Source organism: Telmatherina bonti (assembly GCF_933228915.1).
Source record: "Telmatherina bonti genome assembly, chromosome: 9".
NCBI lineage: Eukaryota > Metazoa > Chordata > Actinopteri > Atheriniformes > Telmatherinidae > Telmatherina > Telmatherina bonti.
In genome coordinates, this window is record NC_136627.1 from 23,816,332 (window position 1) to 23,836,299 (window position 19,968).

A 19,968-nucleotide genomic window follows, 5' to 3' on the forward strand; every position below is an offset into this window, starting at 1 on the left:
CAAATCTGACTTTCCAACAATGTTGTAATGCAACACAAATTGGTATTATTAGGGAGAAATACCTGGCCAAATGCGAATTTCCTTACAAATGGCCAAATAAAGCCAACAATAAGAATACGTACAAGTTAATTCATTTAGGGAAGCAAAAAAAAGGCCAAACAAACAACCCTGCTCGTTATCAAAACGTATTTGGGATCATCCAGGGACTGGGTAATAAAATAATGAGAACTTCATTCAGAAGGCAGAATGAAGCCAGACTTTCATTCTGCTGTCATGATGCTGGACAGGAAGTTTAAAACAATCAAAAAGATATACACGCTAAATAATATCATGTTTATTCCATAACCAATTGTATATAGTGGTATAAAATATGTATAAAATCTTATCTATAGAGGCCTGGTAGGTCTGTTCACACAGTTTCTTTTGTCTGCTCAGGTAGCTTGACTGTCTTGTGTTCAGGGAGTGTTATATCTGGACGCTTACACAGGAGATGCTTGGACATGTGTATCATGGCATTAGTGTATTGAATTAACTTTTTTCACTCCCTCGTCGTCATGCTCAAAAGCAAAATTGAACTTATGCTGCAGTGAGTGAAGCCAGTGCATCTTCAAAAGTCTTTCTCTCGTAGCGCTACGCATTTCCACCGGTCTGTGTGTGTATGTGTGTGAGCCACAAAGTCCCAATGCAAGGAGTGAGTGGGGGGGGGGAACAACAGTGATTGGACATTTGCAGTGGCCTGCAAAGCAGTAAATAAAGAATCAGCACTAAATTTGTTGCAAAACAAGAAACCCGTAGGACTGAAGGGCAGATTGTCCCCAACGTAACATCCCACATTATGAACAAATGTGCTTCTCTTTGCTTGATCTTCTGATTTAGCATTATTATCATCATCATCAGTTTCCTTCTTTTTAATTTCCTTTTTGTTAATAGCTTTTTTCCTCCATTCAAAATAAAATTCATGACCAAACATCGTTGATTAAAATGAAAATATAATAATAATAATAATAATAATAATAATAATAATAATAATATAGGCGAAATGGATCGTAAACAATAACAGGCGGTCCTCAGTTTACTCCATTCCTACCGCTGCAACGTAACCCGAAATTCCATACAAGTCAGATTTTTATTCTTAAATACCCCATATTGCCCCCCTGATCATTAAATAACTATCTAAATACACACGTTTTACATCATATTTATAGAAAAACAGTACAGGCAATTAAAATGTGCACTGAGGCGTCATCTCAGCCTCCGTGTCATGCGTCGTTAGAGCTTATGTGGAGCCTTATAACTTTGAAACTTGCTCAATTCATTTTTTAATTTACATTTATTTAATGAGCGTCGTAAAGTTGAAATGACGCAAGTCGAGAAGCGCGTAACCTGAGGATTGCCTGGATGTGGTAAATTTGACTGAGGAAAAAGCCTGGAAGGCAAAACCAGCATATTTTTAGAAACAAAACAAAAACAAAATTCTGATCATCTTTTACTTTAAAACGGTTGAGGAGTTTTATTTTTACTCCTTGCTTCTGGTGTAACTTCTGTAAACGTAACTAAATCCTCAAGGAACTGAAAACCTGTCGTCTTCACTGCAACTCTGAGACACCTTGGCTGTAGTTTCACCTGTAATTGGCTTGTCCCATCAGCTGGATGCTCAGAATGATTCAGTAAAGCGTTTTCCAGTTTGATTACTGGAGTGGGCCTTAACATCAGCCAGACATGATCGCTCACACCCTTACACACACATATACAGTCCAGGCTGTCTTGCTCTGCTATCCTCCATAGCAGCAACATGCTTCATTAACCAAACCAATCTGGAGACAATTAGCTGTCCACAGCAGACACACACACACACACACACACAGAACACAGCGAGCGTGCTTGTACACTGGAGCAGGTAGACAAAGGAGAGGGCAGCGCTGCAGATTAACAGGAAGTGAAGGCCAATTCTCTCAGAAGAATTAGGAGTTCCAGGTTAGGTTAGGAGAATCAGGATTCTTACACATAGAAACAAACACGAAGTATTTATTTTTTTAATGGGTTTTTTTATACTCAGTGCAGAAATGTACTACTGAAGGATGTGTATGCATGTATGTGTGAATACCTGAAGAGCTGAGAAACCCACCTTGGTCAAATTGTCTCTGCAAGATCTCCATTTCTGCCTTGTTCCCACTAACCCTGTAGATGCCCTCCGTACTTAGCCCTGTTGGAAAAAGGAGAAATTCTGTTAGCAGAAAGTAGTAACAAAGCTGGCAAGTCACCTCTAAACAAACATCTGTACACAGCATGATACATCAGAATAACATACTGTACAGATGCAGTTTGACAGCAAAAACACTAGATTTCCTTCACGGTGTGCTGTGTACATGTATGGCCTTTTCCATCCTATCACGCCATTTATTAAACCCATAAAGAACTCCTGCAGGCCTGCTAAGAGCTAATAGGTGCACTGTGACAGGATAAGGATGTCTGAGTGTTGCAGCACTATAAAGTCACTCTGGGAATTGTAGATGCTATTTTTTTATTCTTCACTGTTAAAAGACAGATTCCTCGCTTAGCTGATGAGTTGCATCCACATTTAGTAAAAGGGCAGCAGAAAGGGTTTCTACAAGTAAAACTGCATATAAATATGTAAGCGACTGCTATAAATGACTCGGAAAAGAAGGTGCAAAATCAATGGCAATGTTTTATTGAACACAGAGGACAAACGTTGGCAAGCTGAGAAGGTTGTAGACAACTCAGCTTAGACTGATAGTTCAGAACAGAGTGAAAAATGAAGTGATAAGAGGACAGGTTGAAGAACAGCTTTCAATTCATCAAAGCAACAACTGAAAAAAGAACAGAGCAGAAATATCTGTTTTAACTTGATCATTTAAAAAATGTTGGGTTTTTTTTCATGTTTTATTCCTAAAAATGTTCTTGAAGATTCTGACTTGTAAATAAGCAAAGTTTTTCACCACAGAAGCGTTTTCAGATTTTTCTTCTGTAGGGAGAAACGTCATTATTATTATTGTTCATTATCTAAAAATTAATCATCAGAGAAAAGTACCTTTTATTATTACATGTATTATGTGTCCGGTGCAATACAAGCCACCCGATTTTATTGGTTGCTGAGGGAACTGCTGGATTTTTATTGTAGAATAATTTTACTGTTTTATGTAAAAAGCTGTTAAAAAGGTACTAATTTTTTAGAACCTATTCTGCCATCTTTAACTACTTTTTACCTTTTATTTTAAAATAAATCAAATAAAATGCAATTGAGCACTGTTAAAGCCATTATCTTAATGAACAGCATTCAATCTAAGAAAATTGTTCCCTGCTCATTTTTTACCTTTTATTACAATTTGCAGCGGGTTTAGTAAATACTCTTATTGGGACAGTAATACAAAAGAAAGGCAAGCAGCTTATTACAGCTTTGTTTTTCCAGAGTTTTTGTCCAGTTTAAAGACAGATTGGGTTTCACCTCATAAATTTCTCTCTTTGCTCACACTTTGAGGGCAACTCAGGCAGCCACACAGTAATCCAGAGGGATGGAGGGTGATAGGGAGTGGCAGAAAAAGAGGAAAAGAAAGGAAGAGGCAGGGAGGAAATGCGAGCTCTCAGTCAATGCATACAGTATCGATCTACTCCTTCCACTAATCAATTATCCACAAAAGCTTTGCCAGCCAGACACCAGGAAAACAGGGGTGGGAAGATAGATAGTGGGAGGGAGCAGTGTTGCTGTGATGGAGCAGGAGGGTGAAAGACAGGGCCAAAAAAGACCCAAGGATGAGAAAGATAGCGAAGGAGTATGACATCGCAGGAGGAATGAGAGTCCAGCTGATGAGAGATAGAGTGAGAAAAATAAAGAGATTAAGATAAGCAGAGATATATAGGGGGATGAGAGACTACAAAACATGTCAGGAAAATAGCACGGGCTTAAAGAACAGTCGGAAGGGCAGAACAGTCTGAAAACGTCAATAAAAATATCATTTAATGTGGAAGTTTTGAAAGATGAGCATCCTCTTCTTCTGTGGTCAAACAAAGCAGAAAAACTTCCTGAATTTAGCTAAAATAAAACCTCTCTTCTGGCAAATTTCTTTTATCTGCTTTCCCCAACTGATAACTGTATCAGTCTGATCAATTTTTACTTGATTTCATTTTAATTTGAGCTAAAAAAAAAAAAACTAAAAAAAACTATAAGCTTTACACACAGGTATATATAAAATAAAAAGCTAAAAACACCCATCTCTGGTCATTTCACAGTTTCCAACAGCATTCAAGTTGCAAAAAACATGCAAGTGAACCTGTAAACTCAGAGAAAGCGATAAATACTCCTGCGGTTAGCAGCTGCATTTCTGCAGCATGTTACTGCTAGACCCAACACCAGCTGATCCCACATCAGCTCAAATCCCTGCCTCTCTCTGGGTTCAGCAGCCCAGAGGCTGATTTCATACTTCACCATGGAGACAGGCAGTCGCTGGGTGCTGCCCTTTTAGTCGCTATGGAGGCTTCTACGGCCGGCAGATATGCCTGCGCACGCTAACACACATTCATCACCTCAGTACCCATGAGCAGAACACCCTGCGACTACCACGCCGAGAGAAAGCCTGAGCTGAGAGGAGATAACAGCAGTCACTACGGATTGATTTTTATATGGCTGCTTTTCTGCAAGCTCAGAATGCATGAAAATAACACAAAATACCACATCCACTCCTATTATTCTCAAGGACAAAGGCAGGGGCGCTATGAAACACAAATAACTGAGACAACAGAGAAGCAAGATGTTAGAAAAGGAACTATAAAAAATAAATAAAAGCATTTAATTCAGTGGGATAGTTTTTTTTTTTACACTTGTAAAAATTAGTGACAAAAACAAGAGCTTTAAAATTCATAATGGGTTGCTGTAAATATGCATTAAAAATATGTGTAATTTGAGAATTATCTGGCATGTAACTGTGGCAGGCTTGTTGGATTAGATTTTTTTTTTTATCTGAGCGTAAAAGGACAAGGGAAGGATGTAGGTCAAAGTAACAGATTCATAGGTCAGCTTGACCACATCACTTGTTATCAGCTCACAATACAGTGACATAGTGTCAGCGCTGTATGGTAATTTCCTGCAAGTGCCGTTATACCAGCGATCATAGAGGCAGACATGGGACAAGTGAAGTTTGATAAACAGCAACAATAATCACAAATAAATAATAGATTGCATCTTATTTCCACCTCGAGTGCAAAATATTCTCTTTGTTGGTGCGTCGGTCTGTTTCACATATTAGTTCTGTATGTAAACAAAATAAACATATATTCAAAATGTCTCCACTCCTGGTGCATATTTAAATTAAGAAAAACAGTGAAACAAGCTAAACATACATGGAAAACATCTGAGGTCAAACATCCTTTCAGTTTCCCACCTTGTGATATTGATCGGACAGAGGGAGCTGCAGGACAGAACATTACCTCGCAGACCTGTGGCCCAAACACATTTTGACACATGCACACTCAGCATGTTGGAGAGGAAGTAATGAAGGGAAAGTGGACAGATGGAAGGAATAGTTTAAGTAAAATATATATTGTGGATTGTGAGAGGTGACAATGGGGAAGGGAAAGAAATAAAAAATGTGTTAGATAAGGAACAGTGCTTGGATCGAGGAAAAGGAGGAGGGAAACAAGGACTCAGGAAAGAAAGAGAACAGGAAACAGAAGATCAAGACAAATACTAAAACGAGTGAATGAGAATAAAAAGTGGAAAATCTCCAAAAGAGCAGCACAACTGTGTATGTAAACACATATCTGCCCAGTTTGCCTCCTTTCTCCAGCTCTAACAGCTGTGCTTGCTCCAGTTAACACAAACAGGGTGAGGTGGAATCTAAATTGATGCCTTGTTATCTAGAGCTTTGCCCTTATGCTCCCACATGGAGGAAGGAGGTGGATGTTTTGTAAGGCCATAGTAATCCACAAATGCAGGGTCTTTAATCAGGACAGAGATTACAGTGGAATGGGATGTCAGCAAGCAAAAAAGCCAAACGCAACTCATGTTATGAAAGGAAATTAAAGGGGAATGTTTAGCCACTTGCATGTGTTTTGCATGTATAATAAAGTTTTTAAGTGTCACGACAGAAACTTCCATTAATGGGTGAAGATATATAATTTATAATCCTGACCTAGCCTAGAATACTCTTTCCACAAGCATCAAAGCTCGCCTCTGGTTTAGTGCAACAGCTGGTAGCAGAGCAAGCTGGCAGTCCTGGGGCAGAGGGGCACTAGAACAGCCTGGCGGGAGGTCTGGCATGTTGGTAACAGGGTAGCAAGGTTAGAGGAGGCTATTAAAGCACCATGCTCGCAGAGGGAAAAAGGTGGTATGAACAGTTGCTCACAACAGACTAGTGACCTGTTAGCTAAACATGGTTAGGTCACGGACACAGGATTAATCAAAGGAAAAGTGAGATGTTCAGTTAAATACAGATCTAATGTTGTAATAATGAAGATTATCTATACTTGATTAATTTCTGTTGCTTTTCTTACTATCTAGGTTATCAAAACGTTAAGTGAACATCCTTGGTGCATGTCCTTGTAAAACCTGCAGCTCAGACACAAAACATTTGTCTAACCTGAACATAAGGAAAGAAGAGTGCACATAAGGTTGCATGTGATTTAGGACAGATGACAGTCGACAATAATCCCACCAAAAAGGAGGATTAAGATAAGGGAAAAATGCAGCACAGAAAAAAAAAGAAAAGGAAAAGAGAAGTCTGACTAAGAGAAAGGAACTGAGGTGTGTGCAATACATGCAGAGGCAGAGCAGACCCAAAAGTATTTACGAGTGGTGATATGTCATGACAGAACAGCCTGTGATGTGTCACTCCTGAAGCCATTCTAAATCTGTACTCAGACAAGAAAAACCGACTCTTACCTGTGGTCTCAATAAAGCGGATGCACTTCTCAATGAAGACTGGGATCGGTCTCTCAAGGGTGACCACGGTGCCCAGGGGCATGCCAAAGTAGTTGCTTTCAATGGGTTTTGAGATGGAGTGCCTGGGTTTGGATCGTGGTTTCTGAAAAATAGTAGAAGGAAAATACAGATCAGTGGGAGCAATCATAAAAACACAAGTTAATTTGAGACTGACGTGCATGGACACCACTGACACAGACACGCATTTTTGAACAGACACTGAGCCTGAGGGCATTTTTCCTATAACAGTTTGATTTAGTTGTATAAAACCACCACCTCGTTTAAAGGTTATGCAGTTTGGTTTAGGTTTTTAGAGAAAGGACAAACATGCATGCACATACCCATCCCATGCATTCTTTTAAATGTTAAACCGATAAGTTATCATGCATTCCTGTATTCAAACCTGCTCTGTTATCTGTGCATCGGTGATCTGCATTGACTCATATTTCCTTCCTTTGGTATTCTAGGTTTAGTTTTACTGCCCTGTAGCGGCCACATCGTCAAACCCTCTTATGCAGTGTTTAATTGCTTTCCAACTCCCTTTATTTTGATGTGAAGAGACCTCTTATACACTCCTGCAACACTCTCCTTGTCTTTCTGCATAGCTGAAGCATCAGCAGTAATTGTGCTGAACTTTAATGGCATTCAGTGGGAATGTTTTGAAGGCCCCTGAGGCCTGGATCTCTGGTAAGTCTGTCAGCCCATCCCCTAAGCACTGCCCTGGCAGGGTGGGTGTTGAGGCAGAGAGGCATGGTTGGTTGGATACATAGGCTATGGGTACGGTGCTGGCCTAACAGACAGGCATGGGAAAGGAACAGAGGAGAGCTCATTAGAGAGAAGCAGCACCGGCATGTCCTCTGCTCCACATCTTAGCCTTACTGCACTCCAAACACAGCTTTCCACAGTACATATAGGCATGTTCATTCACTCACAATGGTTCTCAAGCAAATCCCCATAACAAAAGAAAAACCCAGTCAGTATTTCATGCTGCCTCAGATTTGCTTTTGCTCCAACCTGTAGGACACATTCTGACTCACTGTTACATTTATAAGGATAGCTTTCATAACAATCCATAGAAACTGTTCTTGTGTTAACTATAATTTAACTATAATAACCCCGCATGAACAGACTCCTAGCTGGAATTCCTCTGCTTATCACGCGCAGATACCTCCTCCTCTAACAATGTTTAACAATGTACAAAAATGCATTTTAATGCATTTAACAAGACGTATTTGTTCATATTTCTTGTAAAAGTGTACTTGTGTTTGAACATGTACAGAAAAAACCCGTATGAGGTCTTACTTGGATTAAAATGTCTGTAATATTAAACACCAAAAAAGTAGCAGCTCATAATGTCAGTCCCATCAGTGTGACCATATTGCATGCGTGCACTTCTCTCTCTTACTGTCTTTTCACCCTGCAGTTTTGCCTTCTGGCTACTCCTTTCTGTTGTTGACTGAGACAGGATATGTTGCCAGCACTACATAGCCAAAACCTTTTCCACATAAACAGAAACAAACATATCCTTAGTAATAACATACAGACACCACGGTGAGCATTTACATACACTGCACACTGTGAGAAGCTAAAAATCACAAGTCCCTTCTTTTCCCTTTACATTGTATTTTGGTTCCGTGACTTTGTTTTGGCCTTTTCCTTGACTGTCACTGTCCCTGTTATTTCTTGCATGAAGGCACAGGATAAACTAGGTGACTGAAGAATCTGAGGCATTCCTCTTGCTGCCTGAGGAGATTTTTTAAAAAGCTGCAGGAGAGAGGAAAAATGTTTCCGGCCTCTCACCGAGAGAGGGTGATCTGGACAGACACAGTTGGTGAACGCCTGAGGTTAAGGGGGTGGGGGGGGCAACACACACTGAATCTACTTTCCCAAACTCACTGTGACATTGTAACAGTAATCCTGAGCCTCCATCAAAACTAAATGTTTACATAATAACAATCCAAACCTTCATATTTAACACAGCTAAAACTCTGCTTTGCCCTAAAACATTCTTTGTATAAACTGGCACATGCCACACAAACTGCCACAAATCTCCCCACCAGATCCAAATAATGCCACTAAGTTTTATCCTGAGGTCATTTTATGTCACAGCAGATTGGAAATAGACTCTAATCAATGAGACATACGCTTTTAAAGAGGTGATGGAATTTGATCCTTTCCAACAACCATAATAAATCCATAAAACCTATAACATGGATATGTGCACTATAAACCTACTTAATGCAATGATTCACTCTCTACTGTGCTTATTTTTTTCTTTGGTTTAATTTTAAAATGTGTGTGTTTAATAAATTATGAATAAGTAAATGTACACAATATATTGTGCGTATGTGTCTGCATGTATATGTATGTGTGAGCGTGCATGTATGAATATGTGTAAAATTATTATTTATTTATTCATTTTTAGAGAGAGTGAGATTGTATATAGGAGGCAAGGGTGGTGTTTGGGTTGATATAAAAAAGAAAATCACGGTGCTCAAATGATGTGACAAGTATATTTGTTGTAAGAAATGGGAAAAAAATATAAAAATATTTTTTTTAAAAAAACCATGTGTGTTAATAATGTAATATAGGTCCTCTTTTCAATTTGCCTATTCAAATCACAGGGTCCAGTAAGGTTCAGAACTAATGGGAATTGTGCTTGATAAGGTGAGGGTTCAACTGTGTGGTCCACTTGATAGGCAAGTCTGTCTGACCAACAAATTTTGCTGCTGCTTTTTGATTGAGTCATCTTTGCTCTTTCAGGCAGACGAATGGTGTTAAATACAACAGAATGTAGTCCAGGCAGTTGAACCACACAGGTACTTGGACATCACAGCTGAGTGTGTGAAAACATTTATCATCCTCCTCCCATTCCACCCTCCTGACAGCCATGGTAATTATCACAGACGCACAAGTACAACATACACAGCTGTATCTCCTGTCCAGCTGGCACTTTTGTACCACACCATACGTATGAATGAACAGCATACCAGGCTAACATCATGGGTGAGAAACAAGTAGGACACAGAGAGACAGAGTTCAGTGAAAATGAGACATTATATCCCAAAAAGATCTGGGGATTATATATACATATACATTACACACACACACACACACACACACACACACACACACACACACACACACACACACATATATATATATATGTATATATATATAATATAATATAAATATGTATATAAAAACTTCATGAAACTCCATGAAAGAAGGGTAAAGGAAATGGGGGCTTAAAGAGAACAGAAAAAGAATGACAGGAATGTGAACAGAGAAAAGTATGAATCAGCAAGACGAGAAGACAGAACATAAAGGAGAGAATGAAAGGAAGGAAGTAAAGAAAGCCAAACTGACAGGAATGAATTGGGAGCAAGTTGACAAGCTTTGGCTCATATTTCACTGCAGTGCTACAAAATATAATGTGTGAACAATGCTGCCTTAACAAAAAGATACCATTGGTGTCCATCACTAAACAGCATTTTGTTACGAGGCAAATACATAAACATAAAGGAATCTCTTCTTGAGATCATGTAAACAAGACTAAACAATCGCATTTTGTGAATCATAATTGAAGGATAGTTTTCATGTTGAACAAAAACCTATTGGCTGAGATTTTTACTCGTTTGCAAGTGCTATTCTGTCCTGAAAGGAGGGTGTTAACATCTTACTTGCTGAGATAACATGTTGGAATTCCTTCCTACACAAAGACTAAGAAGATGAAGACATCTCGCAGTAGTAAGCCAGCTTAGGTATAATGCAAAATCAGTTACAACCATGACTGCGTGTGCACAAACAGATAAAACAGCAGAGTATATTGTTGCTGATTTCTGGTTTAGAGGTACAGTGACAGACTCTGTTCCCTCTGGTGATCTGGCTGGCTTAGAAAGTTCCTGCTGAGCAGTCAGGGAAAAATATGGCAGGCTTATAGTTCAGAGGAATCCCTGCAGTATGACATCCTTTCACTGAGCTCAACTTCAGAGAGAAAAGATGATACTGAATCCAATGTTTCCTCCACTTTTGTAATAAACAGTTATCCAACTAAGCAAACAAGAGATGAGTTTCAGCCAAAAAGTAATAATATTGGGGGTTTTTGGTCTCTAAATGTGCTTAGTTCCACACGGAGAGGTATAAGTGAACCGAATCCTGTACTGCTAAAATTTCATTAGATAAAATTGAGTGTTTTGCTTAAAAAAGAATGTCCTACTCTGAGGCTCACAGCCAAATATCTTAATACAGTATGATCATTTGAGGTTAACAGAAAACTCAATATTTTATAAGTATTTCAGCACTGAATCAGTTCCATAATTTTGGAATCTGACTGTTCATAAATAAAAAAAATAATGATCTAATTTAACCTAGTATATTCTTTTATGCCTCTCTTCCATTAGTATCAGTTTGTATCAGCTTAACTCGCCTCAACTCGTCTCAGCTTGGTCTTGTTTCTTTTTCATTACAATTTAGTACCAGGTATAAAATGGGCAGGGTTTGTGTGAAATCACTGACGTCAGTGTTGTGCACGACAAGCCCTGTAACAACACAACACAGGACCTAGAGGCAATCTGCTACTTGGTCTGTGGCTTGCCGATCGCTGACTATAAATTGTATCCATTTGTTGAAACCACTTCCAGTCTGGTTTGTTTGATCCACTCAGACCATTGTGGTCCATGAACTGCCAATAGTCACTTTTGAGCTTTTTCAGGTTCTTTTGACACTGCTGAAAACTCTGTTGGTTCCCGTAGCCATTAAGTCGGAAAGCTCTTGATAGATCTTTTCATTTCATGTCACTCCATCTAGTTCCCTTTGTATCCTTTCCTCAGCAACCAAGCAAAGAAATGTCTCCACCTCAGTGTTGGACCATGGAACAGACTTTTGTTGCGCCATTGCTTGTGATGTAATATAAACAACTTGCGAGTTGGAGTCACTCGTCCAGTGATGTCATTCACTGACCCTGACCTCTGATTTGCCACGTCCCTGACCAATAGTGGCATGCAGTCAGGCAACGTCACACGCAACCCGACTCAGCTTGCTTAGAACCTCGGCTGAGGAGTTAAAAAAAAAAGTACACAGGTACAAAAGCCTAGTGGAAAACCCTACAAACTGAGCCAAGGAGAGTTAAGTTCAGACAATCTGATTCTAATGGAAAATGGCTATAAGTTACTTAACACACCCCAGACATCTGTAATATTTAGACCACATGCAATCCATGCAAAATTACTAACCTTTGTAGTTCTGCGAAGGCTCTTGAGAATATTCCTTCGTTTAGGATCCTCACTCTCACCAGAGTTGTCCTTCTGGGGTCCTGCTCCTTCATCTTGACTAGTTTTTGATGGACCTCCCATCTCGTCATCACTCCCAATAGAGAAGCTTGTCCTAAAACTACTGAACTTCCCAAGCCGTTTAGATCTGTCCCTGTAAAGCTTTGGCTTTACCCCAATAGCAGACAACTTTCTCCTGTGATCCACTGAGCTTCTGTCGTCTTCACTGTCTGACCCATTTCCCCCAGCACTTCCATTGGCATGTCCTTTGTTAGCATTGCGGATGGTGATAATTTTGCCCTGTTTGTTGTCATGGGGTACAGAGTAAATATTCTCCTCCTCTGTTGGCCGAGGTTTGCTCACAGCATCCATGGGTTCTGCATAGTCTGAAGGGTCATAACCGCCATCGCTGCCTGGAGCCCAAGTTACAGCCTGTGGCAAGGAACGTCGGTTCGTGCCTCCCTGTGGGTCCACATAGGGACTTAGGTTAACTTTACAGACTGGCTTGGGCTTCACTTGTGGGGGGATTCTGTTGTTCAGCTTGCTCTCAAAAGTGCTAAGCTCTGAAATGACAGAGAATGTATCACTCGAATCCAGATCTGGCAGCTTGAAGCTTGCCAGGTGGGAGCTGAGACTACCCTCTTCCCTAAGTGTAGGGTATGGTGGTGATGGATCAATATCATCCTCTGAGTCCAAATGAATGTTGACTGGACTTGGAGAGCCGCGGCGAGGGCTGATGCTCTCATTGATACATGCCTCAGCCACATTATCATACATGTGTGTGGCCTCAACAATAGTACGTTTTTCTACCACCTCCATGAAAAAGTGTTGAAAAAGATCTATCTTGTGAAGTCCCCCTACAACTCCTCCATGTCCACATATCACTGTGTTAAACCTGGCATCTATTTCTTGAGCCAGCTCCTCTCCTTGGCTGACCTGCTCCTTGGCTGATTCAGAGTCCGACAGCTCCATCTGACTTTCTCCTACTGCTAGCAGCTGGACTGGGATGATGTCTTGGACTTCACATAAGAATGCACACAATGTCTCCATAGAGGCTTTGCGACGAGCAGAGTAAACTGCAATGTATCCATGGACCAGCCCGGTTTTCCGGAGGGAGAAAGAGGAATGGAAGGACAGCACTGACAACTCAATGTTCTGCCTCTGACCTCCTATATTCAGATCCAGAAGAACTGATGTGCCACAGCTTAAATTGGAAGCAGGACGACAATGCTGAGGTGAAAGGAAAGGAGCAAGGAGTTGGTCTAGATCATATGTGTCTCCACACATTAGGCACATGACTATCCTTAGATCTGCCTCGAGCATGGGCTGGGACTGAGACTCTCTGAAGGCAGATGATGAAGGAGGTAATGGAGGGGAGCTGCTACCAACATTTCTTCGTGTTTCTAAGAGACCTCTCAGCATCAGGTTTATCTGCTTCTCACTGACACTGCGACCATAACCCATGCCTGGAGAGGCAGGGTCTAGGTAGGTGCACTGTAGCTTTGCAGCCTCCTGCTGCCCTTGCTGTATAAGAGTTTGAGCCGTCTCCCCTCCAATGTCTCCTATAGACCCCACCCCACGCTTAGTGACCAGAAGGAGGGACAGCGGCAGTTGAGCTAAGCTGTTTTCCCTTTCCCTTCTGCTAATAGTTGACTCTCTAAGCTTCTCTAAACTCTCAACAACATAGGAGAGGGATTCCTTTGAATTATACAAACATAAGCAGCCATGGGGTGTAAAGGTTGGTGTGTGGAAGGAATTGACTGGCAGACGTACATTTCCCTCTATGGGGCGAAGAGTTAACTCATAAATCTTGCCATCTAACACGTACCGGTCATCACTGGTGCACAGGGCTCTTATCTCATTTGCCATCTCTCTGGCGAGCCCATCTTTTCCCAAGATGACAAGATTTATCCGCTCAGCTCTGCCCCCCTCCACTCTTGCAGTGTCGGATGATGGGTAACGGGTGGGGTACCTGGAGGCCAGGATCTGCTCTATCTTACTGTCCACACAGTGGGGGCTGTTGGGACAAGTATCTTTTGTTGGATGGTAGACAAAGTGGATATGTTTGAGTACGAGAGCATCCCTTTCCGCCTGCAGCTTCTGCAGGGCTTTAAATCTTTGCTCTTCACCCAGCACCTCTTGAATGGCCCCCATTTTCTCTTTACTTGGTTTTGCATCTACTTCTAGCTCATAAAAGAGCTCAGAGTATTCAAGAAGCAGTTCCTGGAAGTCTTCTTTGGCCCTGTCAATAATTTCCTTCTGATGCTTATTGTAGATATCCAAGTATTCAGCTTCATCCAGCCATTGGTAGAACTCTTCATTCATGATAAAACTTCGGGCCTCCTCCCACGGTTTCCCTGGTGTGATGAAAGGAGAAACACTTAGTTTTTCCTTGAACTCCCATCTCATCTCAGCCTTTTTGCGCTCATTCCTTAGTTGCTCCAGATGGGTCTTGTAGCTACTTTCAGCTGCTGGGGTCTCCAGGAGGTCTTGAGGGATTCTGTCATTCTCCATGTTGTCAATGTGTGGTGTGGTCTCCCAGGGGGTATCATCTAGTACTACAAACCACTGGGAGAATTCTCTCTTTGTCTCCAGAAATTTCTGAACCCCAGACCAGGTTAAGTGGTCTATCTCATCCAACTCTGGTAAAAGTACAGAGAAGGCCTGTGGCAGAGTACTTAGATAGGTCTTCCTACGTTTCTCTATGTGCTCTTGTTTCAGTCTGTGCACATGCTGCTGGAAGAGCTTCTTGGCTTTAGCTGTTCCCTCAAGAAACACATATTCTCTGTACTCAGGGGCCGACTGCATGCCACGGCTGACAGCAGGCCAAGTCTCATTGTGGTTTTTTACAATTCGGTTGACTAGCCACTCATAGCGGTCTTTGGCTGAGGCAATTTGTTGACTCTGTTGTTTCAGTGCTTCAAAGTAAGGGATAATCTTGGGCTTTCCCCTGCTCTTGTCTATTAGTTGGATCAATGTAAGAAAAGCTAGGTCAACATTGACATTAGAGCGCGCTGATGTTTCTACCACCTGTAGGTTTTTCTTGGCTAGGGCAAAAGTGTGAGAGTCTTTAATATAGCGCTCAACTCCTTCATCGCATTTGGTGAGAACTAGTACCACAGGCTTTTTTGTTTTGGCCAGCTGGTTATACAGGTTGCTAACAAACTTCATCTGATCCTCAAAGCTACGGTTCATACCCCTACTAACATCCACACAGAGTAAGTAGCCATCCACCATAAGCTTGCCTTCAGGCATTTGCTTTTGCTCAAAATCCTGCTCCAGCCCCAGCTGATCAGTGCAGAAGTACATCAGCTTTTCAGCTGAAGCAAGCTTAGTGGAAGCTGCCCTCTTTATGTACGGCTGGAGTGCTGTGCTGCGGTGTGGCTGGAATGTCTGATCATCGATGAACTCCGTCTGTTCCACTACACTGATGCGGCATTCCGGCCCCTCCTCCATGGTCCTCCCAGCCTCTCCCCAAAACAGGAAGTGGTCATTGTTCACCACGCGCCCTCCAAAGTCACTGGTACTTAGAACAGAGGTGTGGTCTAGGTAGAAGTCATCTGCACTTGGCCGAACAAAGCGGTTGCAGAGGCAGGACTTGCCCACGCCACACTGGCCTTTCTCCTTCTCTGTGCCGGACAGCCCAACCACGACCAGGTTGTAGGTGGGTGTCCGGGCATCTTGTTTTTTGGCCATCATCATCGCTGGCAAAGGCTCATCCTGCCATGCTGGCTGATAGCTCTAGGGAGAGGAGGAAGCTGCCAAGGAAGCAGGGTTTCCATGCAATAAGAACTCTCTAGGCTGGGGTCTGGCCCTGTAAAGAGAGAAAGAAGGGAGAGCATTAGTCTACAGAAAGACTGAAAAAAATATTTTTCACTGACATGCTTCATTATTGGAGAGCTATTATGTCTCTCAGCTAAATTCCTACTGTGTGCCTGGGTGCTGTTAATAATGTTTAATCTGTGATCCTATTTCTCCACTGAATGTTTCCTAAAAAGATTGAGGTCAGTGGCAAAGCTGCTGGAGTGTTGCGCATTACGTAACCCAGTTGTAGCTCAGTTAAAGGTGCTTTTTTTCCTCTAAGTTTGACTCATTTTATTTAAATTCTGCCAGGACTGCATTGTTAACAGTGCAGACTTCCACATTTCATTCTAATATATCCGTGTGTGTCTCTGTGTGTTTTGGCTTATTATCTGACATCCAAAAGTATGGATGATCATCTTGCTGCCAGCAAAATTAAAATAAAGTCATGTGGTTTTTACTATTGCAGCAAATAGACATGAATGCACACAAAGACACTATCCCACACTTGTGGAAACAGGCACAGTAGGCTCCCCGCAACCTAAATGAAAGATACACACAAGAAGATGAAAGCACAAAAGTGTTCCAGAGCTAAAGTTACTAATTGGCCAACTAGGGAAAGCCATCTGCATTTTAAAAGGCTGCTTTGCCTGTTGGCTGACTCATCTCCATCAAAAACATGTTTTCCTATGTTTCTTGCCCAACAGATCAGAGTTCTCTAATGCCCCACCACCATCGTCTTCACATAAGAGTAACTTAACTTAATTTGACAAGATAAAACGGTGCAGTGCAAGCAAGAAAAAGAAACATACACATAGGAGCTTATGGAGGGGCTTAGTTCAGAGGCTGATTTTAATGTCACATACTCTATTAGCAGATCAGATGTTAAAATAAATTGGCAAGACAAACAAGATGAGGGATGGGGGTGCTCTTAATGAAATGGCCCTTTCTGACAGCACTATTTGTAAAAAATAAAAATCCCCTGAAGCTGTAAAACCAACCAGCAGACATGAAGGACAAAACCCCCCGCTCCATGTCAAGATTCAGGCATTAATGTAGTAAAAAAGACATTAAAACTGCCATTAATCATGAATAGCTCCTCTGACAGAGAGCTCAAAAGCACACAAAGCCTCTTTTTGCTCTGGAACTGAGTTTGTCAAACAACGGAAACACAGTGGATTTGGAAAGATTAACTTCAAAATCCAACACAGTAACACCAGAGGGAGAAACAATGGAAAAGAACTGGTGCAAGTGGGAAGAACCTAACAGTGGAACTTGCAGAAGATAAAAATGCAACTTTACACCTTCTTTGCAGCAACTGCTGCACATCCTGATTTTTATTTGAAAAGCCGCAATTTAAACTACAAAGCCATCAGTTCAAGTAATATACCGAGTCAATTTCCAATAAGGCCATTTACTAACATTGTAGGACAAGACCCCACCCCACCCATTACCTGCACTTCTGCAGGTGCAACAGCAAGTGGCAGCAGAAAAAGGTAATCAAGATGAAAAAGAATATTTAGTGTTTTGATACTTGTAGTGAAAACCGGCATGAAAAATTAATCAAGGCACCCAGAGACAGACCAGATCCCTGTGATAACACACTGTGTCTCACGTGCATCACAACTTGATTTTCAATAGATGCAAATAGATTATATGAACTGGGAAATATTATTTTATGATTGTCTTTTGGATAATGTTTAGATGTCTGTTCACAGTTCTTTGCCTGCACTGAAATCTGTGTTAAGCCCGAACACCAAAGATGTACACACACCGTTAAAAAATGATTTGCTATAGCCTTGGTTTATTGAGAAGAACTGCAGAGAGCTCGCATCAGTGGCTTACAAGCGCACCTGTGTCCTGACCTAATTATGTTAACATTACAAAGCAGATGACCTCAAATACATTTCACACAAAAAAACATTACCTTTTGCTCCTCGAATGTGGTCTACCGCCTTCTAACAATATGCATTCAGCTTACTAATCATTTTATCATAATGATTCCTTCCTGTGTTACCCACTCACAGGCAAACAGACAAAAAAGATAAATTTACTGTCACTTGAATACAGTGATATTACCAATATATCAGGCAGCTGGCATTTACTCTATTCTAAATAGTAGACATTGACTTTTAGTGTCAACCAGGATGGATTCCAGGGATGTATGAGAACTCTTAATTGCAAAGGATACCGTGAGCTGCATCTATGTGGAGTAAACTGCAGTGAAAGGTTTAAAATAACCATCTTCTGAGCTGGCAGAGATACCTGCACACCGGTTACCCAAATCTATTTCCATGTTATCACAATCCTAAAAAAAAAACTTGTGTGAACGTGATCATGTTTGTGACCAGTAGGAGGGTGCCAGAAACAGATGCAGCCAAAAATTCCACATGTTGGCTGGGCTCTGCAGAATCACACATGTAGGCCTACTGCTGACATCTGCTATTTTTGACCTCATCAATATAATTAAGTTGCTGTGCGTCCACAAGTTCAAGTTCCTATAAATTTAGAAACAGTCAGCTAACATTTTAAAGCACAGTTCAATGTGTGACAAAAGTAAACAAAGGGGACCTAATGCAGATTGCTTTTTATTTTCTCTGGTCTGCCTTTAGCATGGCCATTAGAAGTCAGAGGGCAACATTTCATACAGAGTAGATTTAGCCATTCTCTTAAAGACAACATTACCATGGCCTGTGCTCAAGTAGTCTCTGTAGCAATCTTATTGCAGAGCAGTCAGGCAAGCAATCTACTGGTTCACCCTGAGGCCTGGTGTCTGGTGCGCATGTGCAGCCACATACCAGTGTCTCTAGGCCCTGGGCTGTTCAGGGTTGAAGCAGAGATATGCTGGAACTCTGCATCTGCCCACAAGTTTAAAATATGACAGTATGTACTAAAGGACAGGGAGAGGAGGATAAAGTGACGTAGGACGGAGTGGAAGACTAGCGGAAGCGACAGAGGGTGGGAAGGTGGGGCGCATAAAGTGAAAGAGTGAATAGAGACGAACGGGAATGGAGCAAAGGGAGAGAGGTCAGCAGACTGGGTCATGCAAGCTGCACACTGGAATTTCATAAGTGACAAGGAGCAAGGCGTAGTGAGGCCTGGATAAGTTAAGGGTCTGGCCATTCCCCTCATATAGCCACATGTCTAATCGCAAAGAGAATTTACATCCACTTGCAAGTCTAACAACCACAACTCCATCTCACTGTAGATATAAATCCCTTTTTCCTTTCACAAACCTTTACTAAACTGTTAAACTGTAGCCTAGCCTTTACTGTAAAAGTCCTTTCTAGGTCACTGCCTGTCTCAAGGACAAGAAAGACCCAGGAAGATGGGATGCATCTGTGGGTGTTGAGTGCAGCCTGGAGCTAATGCCTGGGCAGCAGGGCGTGAAGTTTATCATTACATGTGTCACAAAGGGCAGCAGGAGAGAGGCTGTTTTCACTGCTCATGAGGAGAGAACATGTAGCCTTCATGGGGTAGCTACATTCCTTTCATGACAGAGTTACAAGAGTTAGCAAAGGAGCACTGCCCAGAAGTTTGTAATCATGGTCAGGCTCACTGTGATGGCATTTCAGTAGCCTGAATGCTTGATTGAAAACCTAAGCAGAGATAAATGGAGCATTTCTACATAAAAGTTTGGTTCTGTAGAGTATCTATATGGTGTGCAGAAAATAAATATCTTCTTCTATATTGCAAGTAAGCATGTATATTCACAGTTTAAGAAGGAAAACTTTAGAAGTGTTCTTGAGTGCTTCTCTTAACTTTGCGTCAAAAATAGCAAATTTATCTGATTGACTAAGCCAGAATTCTTCTGAAAGAAGTGATAAACATAATAATATAAAAACTGATTTCACCAGCAAAACCTCAGTAAGTACAGTGTTATACAGGTAGAATGGCTGAGAGTTGACAGAGACAAAAGGTCATGAATTAGTCATGAAGCAGAGTGATGCCGGTGATGATGACAGA

The 19,968-nt window shown here is 41.3% G+C and overlaps 1 protein-coding gene across 1 annotated transcript in view; it reads right to left on the reverse strand.

The window, feature by feature from the left end:
- arhgap35a (Rho GTPase activating protein 35a) overlaps positions 1-19,968 on the reverse strand; it is a 65,258-nt gene that overhangs the window by 4,598 nt on the left and 40,692 nt on the right. The window contains exons 2-4 of the mRNA XM_079246799.1: positions 12,166-16,015; positions 6,893-7,034; positions 2,126-2,203 (exon numbers count right to left, since the gene is read on the reverse strand). Coding sequence (XP_079102925.1) covers positions 2,126-2,203; positions 6,893-7,034; positions 12,166-15,903 — 3,958 coding nt within the window. The 5' untranslated portion in view covers positions 15,904-16,015. The remainder of the gene's footprint in view (positions 1-2,125; positions 2,204-6,892; positions 7,035-12,165; positions 16,016-19,968) is intronic.